The 18,769-nt window shown below is 35.0% G+C and overlaps 1 protein-coding gene across 6 annotated transcripts in view; it reads left to right on the top strand.

The window, feature by feature from the left end:
- Window positions 1–18,769, top strand: part of FKTN (fukutin) — a 98,931-nt gene that overhangs the window by 36,009 nt on the left and 44,153 nt on the right. For all 6 annotated transcript variants that reach the window (XM_063593939.1, XM_055117763.3, XM_055117762.3 and 3 more), the window contains 5 exons: window positions 988–1,191; window positions 4,061–4,338; window positions 7,669–7,801; window positions 15,150–15,279; window positions 17,826–17,959. In XM_063593939.1, coding sequence (XP_063450009.1) covers window positions 988–1,191; window positions 4,061–4,338; window positions 7,669–7,801; window positions 15,150–15,279; window positions 17,826–17,959 — 879 coding nt within the window. The remainder of the gene's footprint in view (window positions 1–987; window positions 1,192–4,060; window positions 4,339–7,668; window positions 7,802–15,149; window positions 15,280–17,825; window positions 17,960–18,769) is intronic.

Genomic DNA, 18,769 nt, shown 5'->3' with positions numbered 1-18,769 from the left:
AGAGATTATTGTATTCTTGGCATTTGCATAATACTCTACACTAAAAACAAACAATGAGACTGATTCTTAGCTTTATCTCATCCTTTATCCTTAAAATTGATATTTCGTCTATTTATTTATCTTGTATATATTTTTATGAGTTCCTTCAGATTTTCTGAATAAGAATTTATTCTTAATTTCATGAAGCACCTTTTTGATAGGCAAACTTTCCTATAAGTCTTGCTTTCATTGAAGTAGGCTTTTAAGCAATAGTGTATGCCAGATATTCTGTTTATCCTTAATGTTCTTAGGTATTACTTATTCCTAAGTGTGATTTAGTCCGTTTTCATTCTACTGTTGAATTTTTGTTTTTTTCAGTAGGGGACCCTACTTACTACCCAGCAGAGTTATATTTTGAAATATTGCGGTATTAGAAAAGCACATTATGTATGGCAGTCATCAAGCAGGCAGTGTATTTTGGTCTGAGTCTTTTGCTTAGAAAGATTATTAAGCAGCATTACAGATATGAAGAAAAATGGTACAAACAACTGAATTTTGCTTTTGAAAGATTAACAAGACTGATTTTTAAAAGCTGACGGATAGTTCTCTCAATTTTGCTTGAAAAGATTTAGCTAATACTAAGAGAATAATTTTGTAAGCACCACATTTTCATGTCAGATACCACTTCCTCTGTGAAATGTCTTATCCTTTTGATGTATGGTAAATTTGTAGCTTACTGGTCTGTACTTTTATAATATGTTGTATATGTTTGTATTGTAGCATATTTCACCTTATATTGAAAATGTTCATCTTTCTTAGAAGACTGCTTATTGAGAGCAGAGACCATATGTGCTATTTAATCATTTGTATTTTTTAGCACAATGATAAGCATGGTATCTATTGGGTAAATACTCTGCATTCTTATGCAATTAATGAATTAAAAATGTTATAAAATAGACTGTTGTGTTGGCTTACTGGAATTACGAGAATTCTTTTTCTCTCAAACAGCGTGCAGTTAAAAAATTTATTATGTTAACATCCAACCAAAATGTACCAGTGTTTCTTATTGATCCTTTGATACTGGAATTGATTAATAAGAACTTTGAACAAGTCAAAAATACTTCTCATGGCTCTACTACACAATGCAAGTTTTTCTGTGTTCCAAGAGACTTTACTACATTTGCGCTGCAGTATCACCTATGGAAGAATGAGGTAAGTGACTTGCTTTCAGATAATGGAATGTGTCTCTTTTTACAAAATAGTATAGGTTTAGGCTAGTTTAAAATGTAAAACATTAAAAATTTTTCCTGAAACACTTTATAAATTGTATCAGGAATATTTTCAGCTATAAATAACAATACAACTAATCACTAAGGCAACTAGGGGATTTCTTTTTCTTATATAATGAGAGGTTAAAAGGTTAGTGGCTATTGATATTAGTTTAGCTAGCCACTGATGTCAGGACTTGTGTCTCTGAAATTCTTTATTCATTTACCTCATTATCACAGGATAGCTGTCGTAGCTCCAGATATCACATCCATGTTCACAATAGGAAGATGAGAGGAAAGATTCTGCTTTTTTGCTGGGGGAAACTTCTCAATATCAGTATTTTTAGGTCATTTCTGTTGAACTGTTTGATATCTCATAGAAAAAGCCTACAAGGCTTATTTTTACAAAGAATATTTTATAATGTCCCTTTATATTCCCCAAATGAAGTTCATAGAAATTATAACCCTCCTATATACATAATTCCCCAAATCAATATAATGTATTAACTATAATATAACCTAGAAATAAAAGGAAATGATATGTATTGCTGTGTGCAGATGCTCCAGAATGACTACACTAGAAGACATAATAAAGTAATTCAGATGCTTGTATTTAGAAGTAGGATCACAGAATGTGGTAGCTACAAATATAAACCCATGCTATGAATGATATTGTTGTTGGCAATATGATTTTCCAAAATAGTGAGCAAGTTTCCAACAACAAAAAAAGTAAAATTGTCTCTTCATTGACATGACTATTGTATTCCTGAGAAATAAAAGCTCAGACAATTATAAACAAGTTTTTCACTATGTGATTATGTGACAGGACATTTGAAATTACATAGTACACAGGATAGATTTTCATATTTTGGATTGTAGGATATCTAATGTTCTTGGCCTAGGACTCTAAATGCCAGTTTGTCATTATGATAAACCAAAAATATCCCCCCAAATTTCTAAAGTGTCTGTTGGGTACAGTCCCACTTGCCTTGAGAACCACTATTTTAGAAGAAGGGGAGTATGCCACCATTGGCAAAACTGATACTACCGTAGTCAAGAGGAAGAAGCAAAAGCTCAGCCATACCCAGAATCAGCACATGGGTTCAAGTTTATTCTTCGTTTGTTTTTGTTTGTTTGTGTTGGGTTTTTTTGTTTTTGTTTTTGTTTTTTGAGACGGAGTCTCGCTGTGTCACCCAGGCTGGAGTGCAGTGGTGCAATCTCTGTTCACTGCAACCTCCGCCTCCCAGGCTCAAGGGATTCTCCTGCCTCAGCCTCCCGAGTAGCTGGGATTACAGGCGTGTGCCACCACGTGTGACTGATTTTTGTATTTTTTTTTAGTAGGGACGGGGTTTCACCATATTGGCCAGGCTGGTCTTGAACTCCTGACCTCAAATGATCCACCCGCCTCAGCCTCCCAAAAGTTTCTCCTTTTGTACATATGACATCCTACTATTCAAGAGATTCAAGAGCCCTTGGATAGTCCCCCCTAAAACATCCCCCAATGTGGAGCTAATCAGATTGTTAGATCTAATAATGAAAGACTCCATTTGCATGTGATTTTTCTTTATTAATGCCATTACCATAAAGTGAGCAAACCTCTGCCAAGGCTACTGGGAGTGGACTTTTCCAGCAAAACCTTGACCTAGGCCTTTACACCAATTGATCAGAGCAACTATTTTGTTCTTTACTTCTCTTGTTGATGGTTATAAGAAAGCAAACCATATCATAATTCTGCCTATTTTGTCTGTCAGTCTTTCCTCCTATAACCCAAGGTCACATTCTTCTCAAGTTCTGGCCGGCCTTTTAAATATTTGCTGAATTTGTCAGCTGATAATGCCTTTCTTTTATTCTATTCAGTAGTGTCTTTCTCTGAATTGGCTACCCTCCCCCTCAGTCAGTGCTTTCTACTTCTAAGGTGTACCAAGAAAGAAAAGGGAAGAAGGGAATGTTACAGTTGATAATGAAACAAATGATGTTGGAAAATGAACCTTGTCTTACAGTATGTTTGTTAATTTCTAATGATTTGCATTATGATGGTGTTCTATTATGGTAGTATTTTAAGATGTTGGGATGTAAACTATGAGATGAAAGAACTACTTTTTTGAAGTACTTTTGAAGATAAAGGTTATTAAAAGTTAAATTAAGAATTACAAGTTTAATTTTAAGTGCTGTCCTTAAATCAACATTTACTTTATAGAAACTAACTCGAAAACACTAACATGAGCATTCTCATTCCAAGGAAGGGATTTGTATTAATTTTCATAGAGTTTTTTTTGTTTTTTTTTTTGAGACAGGGTCTCACTTTGTCACCCAGGCTTGAGTGCAGTGGCACAATCTTGGCTCACTGCAGCCTTGATCTCTCAGGTTCAAGCAATCCTCCTGGCTCAGACCCCCAAGTAGCTGGGACTACAGGTACATGCCACCACACCTTGGCAAATTTTTGTTTGTATTTTTTGTAGAGACAGGTTGCCCAGGCTGGTCTCAAACTCCTGAGCTCAAGTGATCCACCTGCCTCAGCCTCCCAAAGCGCTGGGATTACAGGGGTGAGCCATCATGGTGCCCAACCTATAAAGAGAGTCTTTGGCTATATCTTTCCTGCTACATACTTTGTATTTTTGCTGCTTTCCTTTATTCTCCCACCACTACCTTCTGCCCATCACCCTCATTAAAAAATGTTCTTACAGAGCAGATTAGCACAAAAATATGGCTCAAGTTCAATATAAGAATCACTTTAGTTTTGCTACTAGTATTTGGCTTTAAATATTCAATGTTTAAGTGTTGTTTCTTGATGTTTGATGCTTCTTTGGTTCTAGGAAGGCTGGTTTCGGATAGCTGAGAATATGGGATTTCAGTGCCTAAAGATTGAGAGTAAAGATCCCCGGCTAGACGGGATAGACTCACTTTCTGGAACTGAAATCCCCCTGCACTATATCTGCAAACTGGCCACTCATGCGATCCACTTGGTAGTCTTTCATGAGAGGAGTGGCAACTACCTCTGGCACGGCCACTTGAGACTTAAAGAACACATTGACAGGAAATTTGTTCCCTTCCGAAAGTTACAGTTTGGTCGTTATCCAGGAGCTTTTGACAGGTAAGTTCAGAGTCAAAACATGAAATGTGAAATGAGTGTTGTTCAGTCATAATTCTTGCAGTGTTTTTACATTTGAGTATTGAAATCTAATATATAATTTATATAAGTGTTTACAGTAACATTATTCTTAATGACTCCAAATTAGAAGCAACCCAAATGTCCTTCAACAATACAAGGATTGGCTGGGCACTGTGGCTCATGCATGTAATCCCAGCACTTTGGGAGGCCGAGGTGGGCAGATCACCTGAGGTCAGGAGTTCGAGACCAGCCTGGCCAACATGGTGAAACCTCGTCTCTACAAAAAAATACAAAAATTATCCATGCATTGTGGTGGGTGCCTGTAATCCCAGCTACTGGGGAGGCTGAGGCAGGAGAATTGCTTGAGCCCTGGAGGTGGAGGTTGTAGTGAGCCGAGATTGTGATACCACACTCTAGGCTGGGCAACAGAGCAGGACTTTGTCTCAAAAAAAAAAAAAAAACTGTAAAGGAATAAATAATTTTTGATATATGTGTTCATACAATGAAGTATTACACAGCAGGAAAAAATAAACTAGGGGTCTGTGCACATTGTGGATGAATCCTGCAATGCTGAATGACACAAGGCACAAAAGAATCTAAATTCTATTATTATTATTATTTTTTTCCATTCAAAAGTTTCTTTTATTCATTAATAAACAATGATATATATGTATACACAGCTTCATAATCATACCAAAAAAGTTTAAGTGAACTATCCTTTAAAGGCTGAGACCATAACTTTTTGAACAGAAATAATATGGATTATAAGACAGTATATTGATTTTTGCCGTCTTTATTTTAATATAAAGAACAAATTGTGTGGTAAGACTAATTTATTTTCCCACTTTGAAATTAAACCTCTCTAGAAACATTTAGATAAATTATGAACTAATCTTTAAAATACCGTATTACTTCAGCATTTCAAAATCAGTAAGTTTGGAAACTGTATTTAAGTTAATATTAGGAATAATATAACCACTGTTGATAACTAACAATATAGCCAAAAGAAAATGTGGTACATACACACAATGGAGTACTATTCAGCCATAAAAAAGAATGAGATCCTGTCATTTGCAACAACATGGATAGAACTGGAGATCATTATATTAAGTGAAATAAGCCAGGCACAGAAAGACAAACTTTCCATGTTCTCACTTATTTGTGGGAGTGAAAAATGAAAATAACTGAACTCATGGAGATAGAGAGTAGAATGATGGTTATCAGAGGCTAGGAAGCGTTGTGGGGGAAAGAGGGGAAGAGGGGGATGGTTAATGGGTACAAAAAAATAGTTAGAAATAATGAATAAGACTGAGTATTTGCTAGGACAACAGGGTGACTATAGTAAAAAATAATTGTACATTTTAAAATAACTAAAAGTATACTTGGATTGTTTAATACAAAGGATAAATGCTTGAGGTGATAGATACCCCATTTACTCTGATGTGATTATGCATTGCATGCTTGTATCAAAATATTGCATGTAACCCATAAGTATACACACCTACTATGTACCTACAAAAATTGAAAATACAAAAGTGAAAGTAAATTCTATTATTACTTTTATAAAAAGTTCAAACACATGCTAAATTATGTTCATGGATGTATACCCTTATAGTAAAAGTATTAGGAAGGCTAAGCAAGACGTACCAAAAAAGACTAGATAGAGGACACAGAGAACTACAGGGAAACTGGAAGAATTTTATTTCTGTGGTGGAGACTTTGGTGTTTACTTTATAATTCATTATTTTGTGCCTTTATGTTATGCACTTTCCTGTATATTTTTTAAAACCATGTGCAAAAATTTATCTTTGGCTATCTCAATAATAAAAATGTTTCTTGTGAGAAACAGTTATTTGAAGGAACTCATGTAAAATTTGATTAGCTATAGTTTTTAATATTAACAATTACAGGATTAAAAACATTCTTGAAGTTATACTTGGAGTATGAAGTTTCTAACCTAGAATTGTCCCTTTTATTCTCCTTTTGAAATCAGCGATAATGATGTTACAGTCTACTTTGAATAGCAGAATCTGATGTAAAGGTAGCAGTAAATATTTGTAAGGATTTTCACATTAAAAACTCCTTCTTAGTAACTTCCAGTGAGATAATTCTTATCTGTTACACTTGAGAAGTGTAAGAGTATGTTTATTCTTGCCTTCTTTAAAAAAGTATATATATATATATATTATATATATATGTTTCCTCTCTCTATCTGGAATCATGTGAGATTGCCTTCTTATTAGTACTTAAAGTCACATATTTGAGAACGACTGAAAAAGGTATTCGAAACTGAAGTCTTCTATATTTTTTGTGTATGAAAAGTCGGAACTTTTCTGAACCAAGCCATATTTTCAAAATGACCAAAAAAAAATGAGTAGAGATGGAGAACAATACTTTGTTTTTATTATTGGCTTCTCTTATTTTAATCAAAAATCTTAATACTCACTGTTCTCTTACCACTTTTTTGCATGTTTTTTTCTTATTCTGTATTTCAAATGACCTTCTTTAGGGAGACATTATCTTTTAGTTTTTTAAAGCTTTGTGAATTTATTTCAAAATTTAATAACTTAGTAAAGTTCAAAATTGTCAGTTACTTATTAAACATAAACATGTAACAATAGATAAACGCTATCTCTACATTGTAAAATTTTATATGAGTAGGAATGGAAAACTCTCAAATAATATTTTTAGAGTATGGGATCCAAAATACATAAGATAGATTTGCAGATTAGCATTTTACCCATTAATGAGATTCTCAGGCCATTGTAATTAACTTGTGTGTCTTAAGTGTTAAAAACATTTACTTCTCTAAAAGTAAACTGATAATTAAAAATTATGTCACGAAATTTTTGTTTCTGCTTAAAATGCCAAGTGTGTATGAACAAATACAAATATATTAATATATAAATACATTAACCAAAATAATTAAAACTCAACTGTTTGATGTCAGATTTTTCAAGGTCTTATTAAAATTGCTAATTGATTTCTGACATAATTGATGAAACTATGCTTGATGTTTAGGTATTTTGCTAATGTTTGATATTTGTAAGAGGCTGCCAGTATTCTGGGTTAAATCCTTTTAATAAATCTTTTATTATTATTATTATTATTTTTAAATTTTACTTTAAGTAGTGGGACACATGTACTGAACGTGCAGGTTTGTTACATAGGTATACATGTGCCATGGTAGTTTACTGCACCTATCAACCTGTTATCTAGGTTTTAAGCTCTGCATGCATTAGGTATTTGTCCTAATGTTCTCCCTCCCCTTTTCCCCACCCCTCATTAATAAATCTTAACTTTTGTTTTCAGGCCAGAGTTACAGCAAGTTACTGTTGATGGACTGGAAGTTCTCATTCCAAAGGATCCAATGCACTTTGTAGAAGAAGTACCACACTCTAGGTTTATTGAGTGTAGGTATAAAGAAGCTCGAGCATTCTTTCAGGTTAGAGACAACCAAATGTGTACTTTTAAATTAAAGAAAATGTTGGGATTATTTTTAATATTTGGGGGTGGTAAGATGAAGGGGCTTATGGAAAATAGAAAAGTAAACATCCTTTTTTGATATGTCTCTTTTCTTCTAGATTGTTTTCTTTCAGTTTTTTTTAGAAGTAGATTAAAAATTAACCTTAAGAAACTATTTTCTAAGTCAATAGGTTGATATTTATTTATTGTTTTATTTGAATAACTTTAATAGATTTAGCACTGGCTTCTGCCTTAAGATAGCCCATTAACTTTGTGAAAGGTGGTGTATTCCCAGTCCAAGTAGGATAAAGCCACTATAGAAGATGGACCATGTAGATTTAGAAAAGACTTCATGAAAATACAGTTTGTTTCAGAGTTGGCATTGAATATAATTTTTTTTGCATTTATGAAGGTTTTTGAAGATAAATGCTACACAAAGACCAGGTGCTTTTAAAACTTTATTCTCTTGCTGCAGCTTTCAATTCAATACACATTTATTGTGTTCCGCAGGCTTCTGGCCCTGGGGATATAAAGATGATTTTGAAAGGCATGAAAGTTCAGCTCTAAGAGATGACATGAAACACAGAGATACAGTGAAAACAGGCAAATTTACAGTGGGGTTTTGGTACCCGAATTCTTTCACTTGCCCTTTATTTTCTGGGGTTCCCTGCCAAGAAAGCTGTGTCCACGAGGGATACGAAAATGAAGTATATAACTGTCAAGTGCCCAAGACCCACAAATCTGAGGTTTCTCTAATACGGTGTACTGGCACCTAAAGCTGAGGCCTGACAGCCCAAGTGGGCCTTCTTAGCCCTATTTCCTTAAGTCATTGTGGAGCTGTGAAATTTATGCAGCCAGCCTCATGAATAAAAAGCTGAAAAACCACATGTGTGGATGGGCCTACTCTAGTAGAAAAGTGCTGCCTGACATATGCCTACCACATAATAACAGGAAGTAGAAGAGATGGAGTTTTATGCTTAAACTTGACCGCTCTTCCTGTCCTAAGGGAGTTTGCTGTGGTTGTCATCTCTATTATAGCAATTATCACAGTGAATTATGAATATCTGTCTTGTCCTCTTATCAAATTTTATGAACTTCTTGATAACAGGAGTGTTCTTTTATTTACCTGTGTTGGCCCAGTATCTACTGTACCTGGCATAAAGAAAAGATCCAGTAGGATCAGTTTTCAAATTAAAGTGAACATACATGTATTTGAACACTTGATGGCGCCAAACAGTCTTAAATGTAATGCTTGGTGTAAAGCAATAAATTAATCTAATAGACCTCATAAAGCAGCCGCCTTTCTTTTTTTAAAATAATTTTTAAAAAGCAATTTTAAATACATAAAAGCTGCAAGTACAGTACCGATAACTTTTTTTTTTCTGAACCACTTGGGAGTAAGATGTTGACCACAACTTCAAAAAATTTAGTATTTTTTTAAAAATAGGAACATTCTCTACATGTCCTAATATGAAAGTTAGGAAATTAGCACATACATTTTTACCATTTAATCCCTATTCAATTTTTGTCAGTTGTCCCAATAATAACCTTTGTAATAAAAAGATTCGATTCAGAATCACGTTTTCTTAATTTTCCTGTCTCTTTAGTCTTCTTCAGTCTGGGACAGTTTCTCAGTTCTTTTATTACTTTCATGACTAATACTTTTGAAGATTACAAGCCAGATGTTTTGTGCAGTGTCCCTCATTTGGGGTTTGCCCAGGGGTTCCTCATGTTAGATTTAGGTTATACTTCTTCAGAAGGTATAGAAGTGGTGCTGTGTTCTCATTACATCTCACTGGGCACTGCATAATTTTGATTTGTCCCATTACTGTTGATATTCACATTGTTCACCTGATTAAAGTGCTGTCTGAAACTTCATATCTTTACCAGTATGAAGTTTCTGTTTTTCCCTTTATAATAATAAGCATCTGGCAAGAAGTTACTTTAAAACTATGTAAATATTGTTTTCCTCATTACATTTTCAATTTATTTGTTCATATCAATATAAATAAATTCATGGTTTCCTATTTTACCCTATGGGTTATAGTCAATTATTTTCATTATTTATTTTGATCTTCAGATTGTTCCATATTTGGCCAGTAGAAACTCCTTCATAATGCTTTCTGTGTCCTTTTGACTTGTCTCCGTTGTTTTTTGAACACTTTATTACTTTTTGGCACTATAAAATATTCTGGGTTCATCTTACAATTTTCGTACCTCCACCCTGGGATCAGCCATTTCTTTAAGTCCTGTTTCCTTTTAGAAGCCAAGACCTGGATGCCAGGTGTACCCATTGCTATTTGGGTTTTGCTGCAGAGAGTTTCTCTCAGTGAACAGGGGTAGGGTGTATATGTCTGTGTGTATTTATTTCTGTATCTATCTATTGAAACCTCTGAATTCACATTGACATCTCCAGTCCGGTTAAAAGTTCCAATTAAACAACAGAGTTCATTTCCATATTTGCGACTCCCTTTTCAAATCATGAGAAATCTGACTCCCATTGTCCTTAATGTTTACTTAGTTGTTCAGTCTCCCTGTATGTAACCTATCTTCCAACACATGTCCTCCCCTCCCTACCCCCTGTTCTTCTCACCCTACCTGGGCACTGCTATCCCCTGCTGGGCTGCAGCCAGATAGAGGCATTCTTCTTACCCTGTTCAGGCTCTGACTTCCCACACCTGGCTGCTCTTCTGCAGAGAGGCTTTCCTCACCCTGCTTGGGCTCTGACTCCCCACACTGGACACTCTCCTACCCTCTTCATGTGGATGTCCTCATTACCTGCCCAGGCTCTGATACCCCATATCAGGCAATCCCTTTGCACAAAAACCTTTCTTGCTCTGCCCCATCTAATGGTTTTAGTATCGAATAGTTCAGGAAGGGCGGGAGACTTTATTTACTTTTAATTATTTTCTCAATCTACCATGAAGTTCGAAAACTAGAATAATATACCTTTTCCTGAATTTGATTTTGTTTTAGCAAAAACCATCACAAGATAATTAATGAACTCCAGGCTGTTGACTATCAGTGAAAAACCAAAAGGAAAGTTGGAAATATCTGTACACCTGGCCTAGGAATATCTAGATAGCAATATTTTTGTTTTATTTCTACTAATTTGCTCTAAGATTTTGGGCAAATTTCTGAGCCTTGGTTTCCTCATCTACAATAAGAGTTGGTACCTTCTGTCATCTTATTCTTTGATATAAGATTTGTGCTTTTGGATTCCACGATTCTTCTTGGGCTTTGTGTCCCCGTTCATTGGCTGAACAGGAAAAATTAAATAAACATGATATTTAAAGTAGGATATTAATTTTGTCTTTTTTTAGAGGTATAGTAATCCTGAGATTTGTACTCGGGATTTATTTTTATTTGTTTACTTATTTATTTTATTTTTAACTTTTAAGTTCAGGGGTACAAGTGCAAGTTTGTTACATAGGTAAACTTGTGTTGTGGGGGTTTGTTGTACGGATTATTTCACCACCCAAGTATTAAGCCTAGTACCTATTAGTTATTTTTCCTGGTCCTCTTTCTCCTCCCACCCTCCAAAAGAACCCACGGTGTGTTGTTCCCCTCTATGCGTCCATGTGTTCTCATCATTTAGCTCCCACTTATAAAAACATGAAGTATTAGGTTTTCTGTTCCTGTGTTAGTTTGCTAAAGATAATGGCCTTCAGCTCCATCCATGTCCCTGCAAAGAACATGATCTTGTTCTTTTTTATGGCTGCATAGTATTCCATGGTGTATATATACTACATTTTATTTATCCAGTCTATCATTGATGAGCATTTAGATTGATTCCATGCCTTTGCTATTGTGAATAGTGCTGCAGGGAACACACACATGTATGTGTCTTTATAATAGAATGAATGATTTATATTCCTTTCATATATATCTGATAATGGAATTGCTGGGTCAAACAGTATTTCTGTCTTTAGGTCATTGAGGAATCACCACACTGTCTTCCACAATGGTTGAACTAATTTACACTCCCACCAACTGTGTATAAGTGTTCCTTTTTCTCCAAAACCTCACCAATATCTGGGTTTTATTTTATTTTATTTTATTAGTATTTTTTTTACTTGTTATATTAGCCACTCTGACTGGTATTAGATAGTATCGTATTGTTTTTCATTGCATTTTCTAATGATCAGTGATGTTGAACTTTTTTCATATGATTGTTGGCCACATGTATGTCTTTTGAAAAGTGTCTGTTCGTGTCCTTCACCCACTTTTTAATGGGGTTGTTTGGTTTTTTTCTTGTAAATTTGTTTAAGTTCCTGATAGATGCTGGATATTAGACCTAATAGCTAAGGTTTGCAAACCATAGTTTGCAAAAATGTTCTCCCATTCCATAGGTTATATGTTTACTCTGTTGATAGTTTCTTTTGCTGTGCAGAAGCTCTTTATTTTAATTAGATCCTATTTGTCAGTTTTTGCTTTTGTTGCAATTTCTTTTGGCATCTTCATGAAATTTTTTTGCCTGTGCCTGTGTCCTAAATGGTATTGCCTGGGTTATCTTCCAGGGTTTTTATAGTTTTGGGTTTTACATTTAAGTCTTTAATCTATCTTGTACAGGATATTTTTAAATGAAAAAAGTATGTATACTATAATTTTTAAAATTTATAGCAGATGTTTAAGGTATACAGCTCTATGCATGTATGCACTTTAACACATACAAGGATCAGTTCTGAGAAATGAAATTTCTGGCTGGGCGCTGTGGCTCACGCCTGTAATCCTAGCACTTTGGGAGGCCAAGGCGGGTGGATTGCCTGAGCTCAGGAGTTTGAGACCAGTCTGGGCAACATGGTGAAACCCCGGCTCTACAAAACACACAAAAATTAGCTGGACATGGTGGTGTGCACTTGTAATCCCAGCTACTTGGAAGGCTGAGGTAGAAGAATCACTTGAACCCACGAGGTGGAGGTTGCAGTGAGCCAAGATCATGCCCCTAAATTCCAGCCTGGACAACAGAGCGAGGAGACTTTGTCTCCAAAAAAAAAAAAAAAAAAAAAAAAAAAAAAGAAATGGAATTTCTGAGAGTGTCATGTTAAGAAAAGTAGATTGGGGTGGGAATATGTCCATATGGGAGCAGTACCAGCAGAAGGTAACTATCAGACCTGATGTTTTTGTAGAGCACAAATTTTTCATATTTGCTGTTTAATCCTTTCAGTCACTCTGTGTAATAAGGCAAGGATTCTTTTAACAGGTAAGAAAATTGATGTTTCAAGATGTCAGTTACACGGTCATCGTTGGTTGAGCATGGACTAAATCCTAGGTCTCCACCTCTTAACTCCAGGCTTTTCCTACTACAACAAGCATTATAACATGTATCTCTCATTCCAGTCATTTATTGTGAGAGCACTTATGGCTTTGAGGAAAGGGATGTATTCAAATTGAAGGGATCCTGTGTAATTTGTATATTCTGTAGACAGTGACTTATCTGCAAGAAATTCTTCTTACTGAAGGTAGGGTACTTTTTGCTTAAGATTCATATAGTCCATCCAGGATCTATATTCTTTCCTACTATATTGTAAAAGAATTACAGGATATTTTAGGATGTTGCAGGCCTGGGAGGGGCTTAGTCAATCATTTATTCATTTGCCCATTCATCAGTATGTGTTTTTCAGATATTATGTGCCAGGCACCATTCTAAACCTGTAGATACAGTGATGAAGAGATGTAGTACTTGCCCTCAGGGAACTATCTTTACAGTCTAGTGGAGGGAATATAAAATTGATGATTAGGATTAAATATGATATGAATTATAGTAAAAGTATTTACAAGTGGTAACTATTATAAGCTTGTTAAGGAAAAAGATAATTCATTTGTCTTTGTATATCTAGAACCAAACATAATTCTTTGCTCTATAAATGTTGAATAGAAACACTTCCTGAATAGGAACATTGGAAGAATAAATACATACGTCTTCCTGGGAAAACTGGGGAATGTTTTGCAGAGGTTGGAGCTGAGACTTGAAAGATTTTATTGATCAGGGCCATATCAGATAAAGGAAACAACAAGTGCAGAGGCTTGAAAAGTTGTGGTATATTTGAGGAGTTACAAGTTATTGTGGTATATTTGGGGGTTTACAAGTTATAAGATGAAGTGTGAGGAGATGCAGATGAGGCTGGACCCCAGTAGTCAGGAACCAGAACACAGTGTTTATGTCCACCAGGACAAGAAGTTTAGATTTTGTCCCACAGGTAGCGAAGCAACACTATAGAATTTATAGTGCTTTCCTCAGCTCCAGAACACTCTAAAAACGAAGAGAATCAGAAAACCAAGATGACTAAATGATATATACGACCTGACAATTTGCAAGACATTTTTCTCCTTCAATCTTCACAGCAGTCCTGCGAAGTATAATAATTATCTTTAAACTACAAATGAGAAAAGTAGATACAAGAGAGATTTGTTTATTACATTCTTTCATTCATTCAGCAAATACTCAGGCACTACTCTACCCACTGGAGACATAATGATAAAATGAATGCACTTTCCTCATAGAAAGTGAGGATGATATGCACATGGTCAAAGCTAAAAAGAAGTGCGCTAGATTTGATAATCTGATTCAAAATCTCAGGCTTTTTCTACTATACTACACAGTCTCTAAAGACCAATAGAATCACTGAATGGTGAAAACATTATTAAATTCTTTTTGTTTCAGCTATGTTTGTAGCTCTCATAATTAGCCTTATTTTATCCTGAACTGTCCAGCTACTAAATTGCGATGTAAAGGAGGGAGCTGATAAAAGGATGTCTCATCCTTTGGGAATCCTGGTTCTATTCTTTCCCTTTTAATTTATCTCTCCAAGAATCTACTCTTAAGTGTTCATTTTAATGTGGGACAAACAAGTAACCATAAAACGTGGTTTTTATAATATAAAAAGATTATATGGGGTTAGTTTTCTTTTTTTTCTCCTTTCTTTCTTCTCTTTTCTTTTTTTTTTTTTTTTTTTGAGACAGTCTCATTCTGTCGCCCAGGCTGGAGTATAGTGGTGTGATCTTTGCTTAGTGCAACCTCCACCTCCCGGGTTCAAGTGATTCTCTTGCCTCAACCTCTCGAGTAGCTGGAACTATAGGCACGGGCCACCACTCTCAGCTAATTTTTGTTTTTAGTAGAGATGGGGTTTTGCCATGTGGGCCAGGCTAGTTTTGAACTCCTGACCCCAAGTGATCCACCTGCCTTGGCTTCCCAAAGTTCTGGGGTTACAGGCGTGAGCCACTGTGCCCAGCCTGGGGTTAATTTTCAAATTTAATTCAGATGCCACAGAAAGGTTCCTAGCAATTTAGAAATGGCTGTAATAGCTGACTATTTATTATATCTGTAGCAGTACCTTGATGATAACACTGTGGAAGCTGTGGCCTTTCGGAAGAGTGCAAAGGAATTACTGCAACTAGCAGCGAAAACATTAAACAAATTGGGAGTACCATTCTGGCTGAGCAGTGGAACTTGTCTAGGTAAAATTCTTATGACTTTCCATTTGTCTTTCTGTCATTTTGTCCTCTGGCTTTAGGGATTACTGCTTGAGATGACAAAATATCAGTGATATTTGAAGTGTCATGTGTATAGACAGAATAAACATGAGTGCATGCAGCAAGGATCTATTGATTTCCTTAAAGAAGTTAATTTGAGAATTATAAAAAAGAATGTTAGAAAGGCCATGGTTGTGTTTACTCATAATTATAAATAATATGTATAAAATGTATATCAGAACATGTAGACTATACAGTAGTCCCCCCTTATCCATGGACAATACATTCCAAGACCACCAGTGGATGCCTGAAATCTCCGATAGTACTGAACCCTATATACGCTGCTCTTTCCCTATACATACATACGACGTTTAATTTATAAATTAGGCACAGTAAGAGATGGACAACAATAAATAATAAAATGGAACAATTTTAACAATACTATAATAAAAGTTGTGTGAGTGTGATCTCTGTCTCTCAGAGTATCTTATTTTACTGTACTCACTGTTATTCTTCTTACGATGGTGTGAGATGATAAAATGCCTACCTTATGAGATGAAGGGAGATGAAGGATGTAGGCATTGTGATGTAGTGTTAGTCTACTATTGAAAATTTCCTGGGAAAATCAAGGAATGTGTCACAGAGGCTAAATCTGAGCCCTGAAAGATTTAACACTTCTGAATTGTTTATTTCTGGAATTTACCATTTAATATCTTCAGATCGTGGTTGTCCACAGGTAACTGAAACTGCTAAAAGCAAAACCACGGATATGGCGGGACTACTATAGTTGATTCTCAGATAATCCTTAAATTAGCATTTTATTATTTCTATCCCAAAGATTGTTATTGCCTTTTTTTATAATTATAAAAAACCCTCTGTTTCTTTACTTATATACCATTCAAACAGCTTGCATTGCACCAAATGTTTCTAATGAGAGGAACATTAAAGGCAGTGTCATAAGGTCTTCCATCAACCTTTCCTAGGTCATTGGTAGTATCACTAACTAGACATCACTGTTCATCTGACATGGACATACAGACTTTTCTACAGTCCTTAAGCAGGTTGCTATTAGAATCTGTGAGTGATTTCTGGGTCTCTGTCCACTGTCCATTAAATCAAACTTCTTTGGAATTTAGAATTATTTAGAATCTTAAATTTTGTTTTGTTTTTATTTGTTGTCTCTTGATTATCATGATAGTTAATTATAGCTGTATTTGCTTTTTCTTTATAGTAACCATATCTGTACAAAAGTTAATTCAACTCCTGCCTTTATAGGGATGGGGTTGCCATCCAATTTATTGTTCAATTCAAGAGACTTGAGAAAGGAAGCACCATTAATAATTATGTTGGTACAACAGGCATAAACTGGGATATATGGTTTTCCTATCTATTAGCCTTTGTTGAAAATTTACGTGGTTCTTCCTGCCAAGGAGCTTACTACTAGAATAAGCCAAAAAAAAAAAAAAAGTACATCTCACACATTTATGTAATATTTGCTTTAAGGTTTAATTTTTTAGAAACAAGATTGTTTTATAATGTGTGTCATCAAAGACACTTCATAGTCATTTGACATGATTTGTTTTGAGTTTTCAGTCCCATGGTTTTCTGTCTGATTTAACGGCACTTATGAGGGAGTTGTATTAGATGATATTTAAGAAAACTTTTATTTTTAATTGTTTATAATTCTTTAATAGAATTATTTTAGAATTCCAAACAATATTATCCAACAGCAATGCCTATAAGGATAATCGCAGTCATTTATTTACTTTTGAAATAATTGGAATGAAATGATTAGAAAGATCATAGGGGAGACCCAGGAGTCCTTAATAATATTAAGGTACATGTTTTATTTCTTCAGAACAGTGCTATAGCAACGAATTGAGAGCACATACATGGTAAACACTTAGAAATATCAGTTGGCAGTGTGTTGAACATTGAAGCTGCTACTGCTTTTCTTTTTCATACAGCCCATCAGGTGGTCACTGTTGAGAGCTGTTAGGTTCTACAAATTATTGCTCAAGAAAAATATATTGGTTAAGCAAAAGAATTAAATATTTTTTGCATATCTTAACAGCCCCCTCTATCACTAGAGATTAATGATTAAACATTCTTATCAGCAACTTAGTATTATTAAAGCTAATGGTTTATTCAGAAACTAAAATATATCATGAAAGTTTTTGAGAAAGCTGAGAGTGCTCAGACAGTAAAAATAGATACATAGATAGATAGAAGGTTCAGGTGACTGCTCAAACAAAGTCATTTAGTTTGAGGTTTAATTTTTAAAAATAATTTTGGTAAAGCATCTTAAGTCTAATCCTGTGAAATAAAATCCATTCTATAGCCCCAGCCACTCAAGAGGCCAAGGCAGGAGGATCACTTGAGCCAGGAGTTTGCGTACAGCCTGGGCAATATAGTGAGACTCTGTCCCTTTAAAAAAAAGAAAAAAAATCCTTGTTACAAATATAATTTGTTATAATAACTAATTTTTTCCAAACCTAAATTTTGTTAAAAAAATTTAATCTTCTTTTTAGGATGGTATCGACAATGCAACATTATTCCTTATAGCAAAGATGTTGACCTAGGAATTTTTATACAAGATTACAAATCTGATATTATTTTAGCATTTCAGGATGCAGGACTTCCGCTCAAACACAAATTTGGGAAGGTCAGTAACAAAAGTTGGCTTCATTTCATAAGTAACATATCTCACTTGTAAAGTTTATATTAAGCAACTCAGATATGGTTAAGAATGCTACATACATAATTTTATCACTCAGTATTGACTAGGATGAGTTCAGCAGAAGCCTGTTACCACTTGTAATTTCTGCACTGTCTAGGCAAAAGCAAGAAAATCTGGCTTTCTACTGGGTTGGTGCAAAAGTAATTGTGGTTTTTGCCATTACTTTTGCACCAACTAATAATGATAAAAAAAGAAGGATCTTCAACTCTTATAGGTGAATGTATTGCTATTACATTAGGCAACAATGTAATATAAAATCAATATAATGTATAATATACAATTAATAAGTAAGAATCCCACCCACCGTACCTGAAGTTACATTGTTTCTCATGAGTCATTTAATTTACGGATGTCATTATCAACATAAAATATTCCATTGATTGCTAAGGGATAGAAATATAGAATCATTTCAAATAAGTACTTCAATTTCTTGTTTATCTTATATGTCCTAGGCTATAGCAGTTTGCTCAGACGTCAACTAGGGATAGGTCATTGGGGCCTAGATGAAATCTCCCTCTAGACAATTTGATTCCTATGCCCTAAGCCCATGATCTCTTGCAATCATCTTGTTCTTAATTTGCTTGTCCCCTCGGAGGTGGGGACAAGCAAGTAAAAATATGTTTAGTCGGCTGGGTGCGGTGGCTCACGCCTGTAATCCCAGCACTTTGGGAGGCCGAGGCGGGTGGATCACGAGGTCAGGAGATCGAGACCACAGTGAAACCCCGTCTCTATTAA

The sequence above is a fragment of the Pan paniscus genome, chromosome 11, assembly GCF_029289425.2.
Source record: "Pan paniscus chromosome 11, NHGRI_mPanPan1-v2.0_pri, whole genome shotgun sequence".
NCBI classification, from domain to species: domain Eukaryota; kingdom Metazoa; phylum Chordata; class Mammalia; order Primates; family Hominidae; genus Pan; species Pan paniscus.
This window is presented reverse-complemented; position numbering and strand designations above follow the sequence as displayed.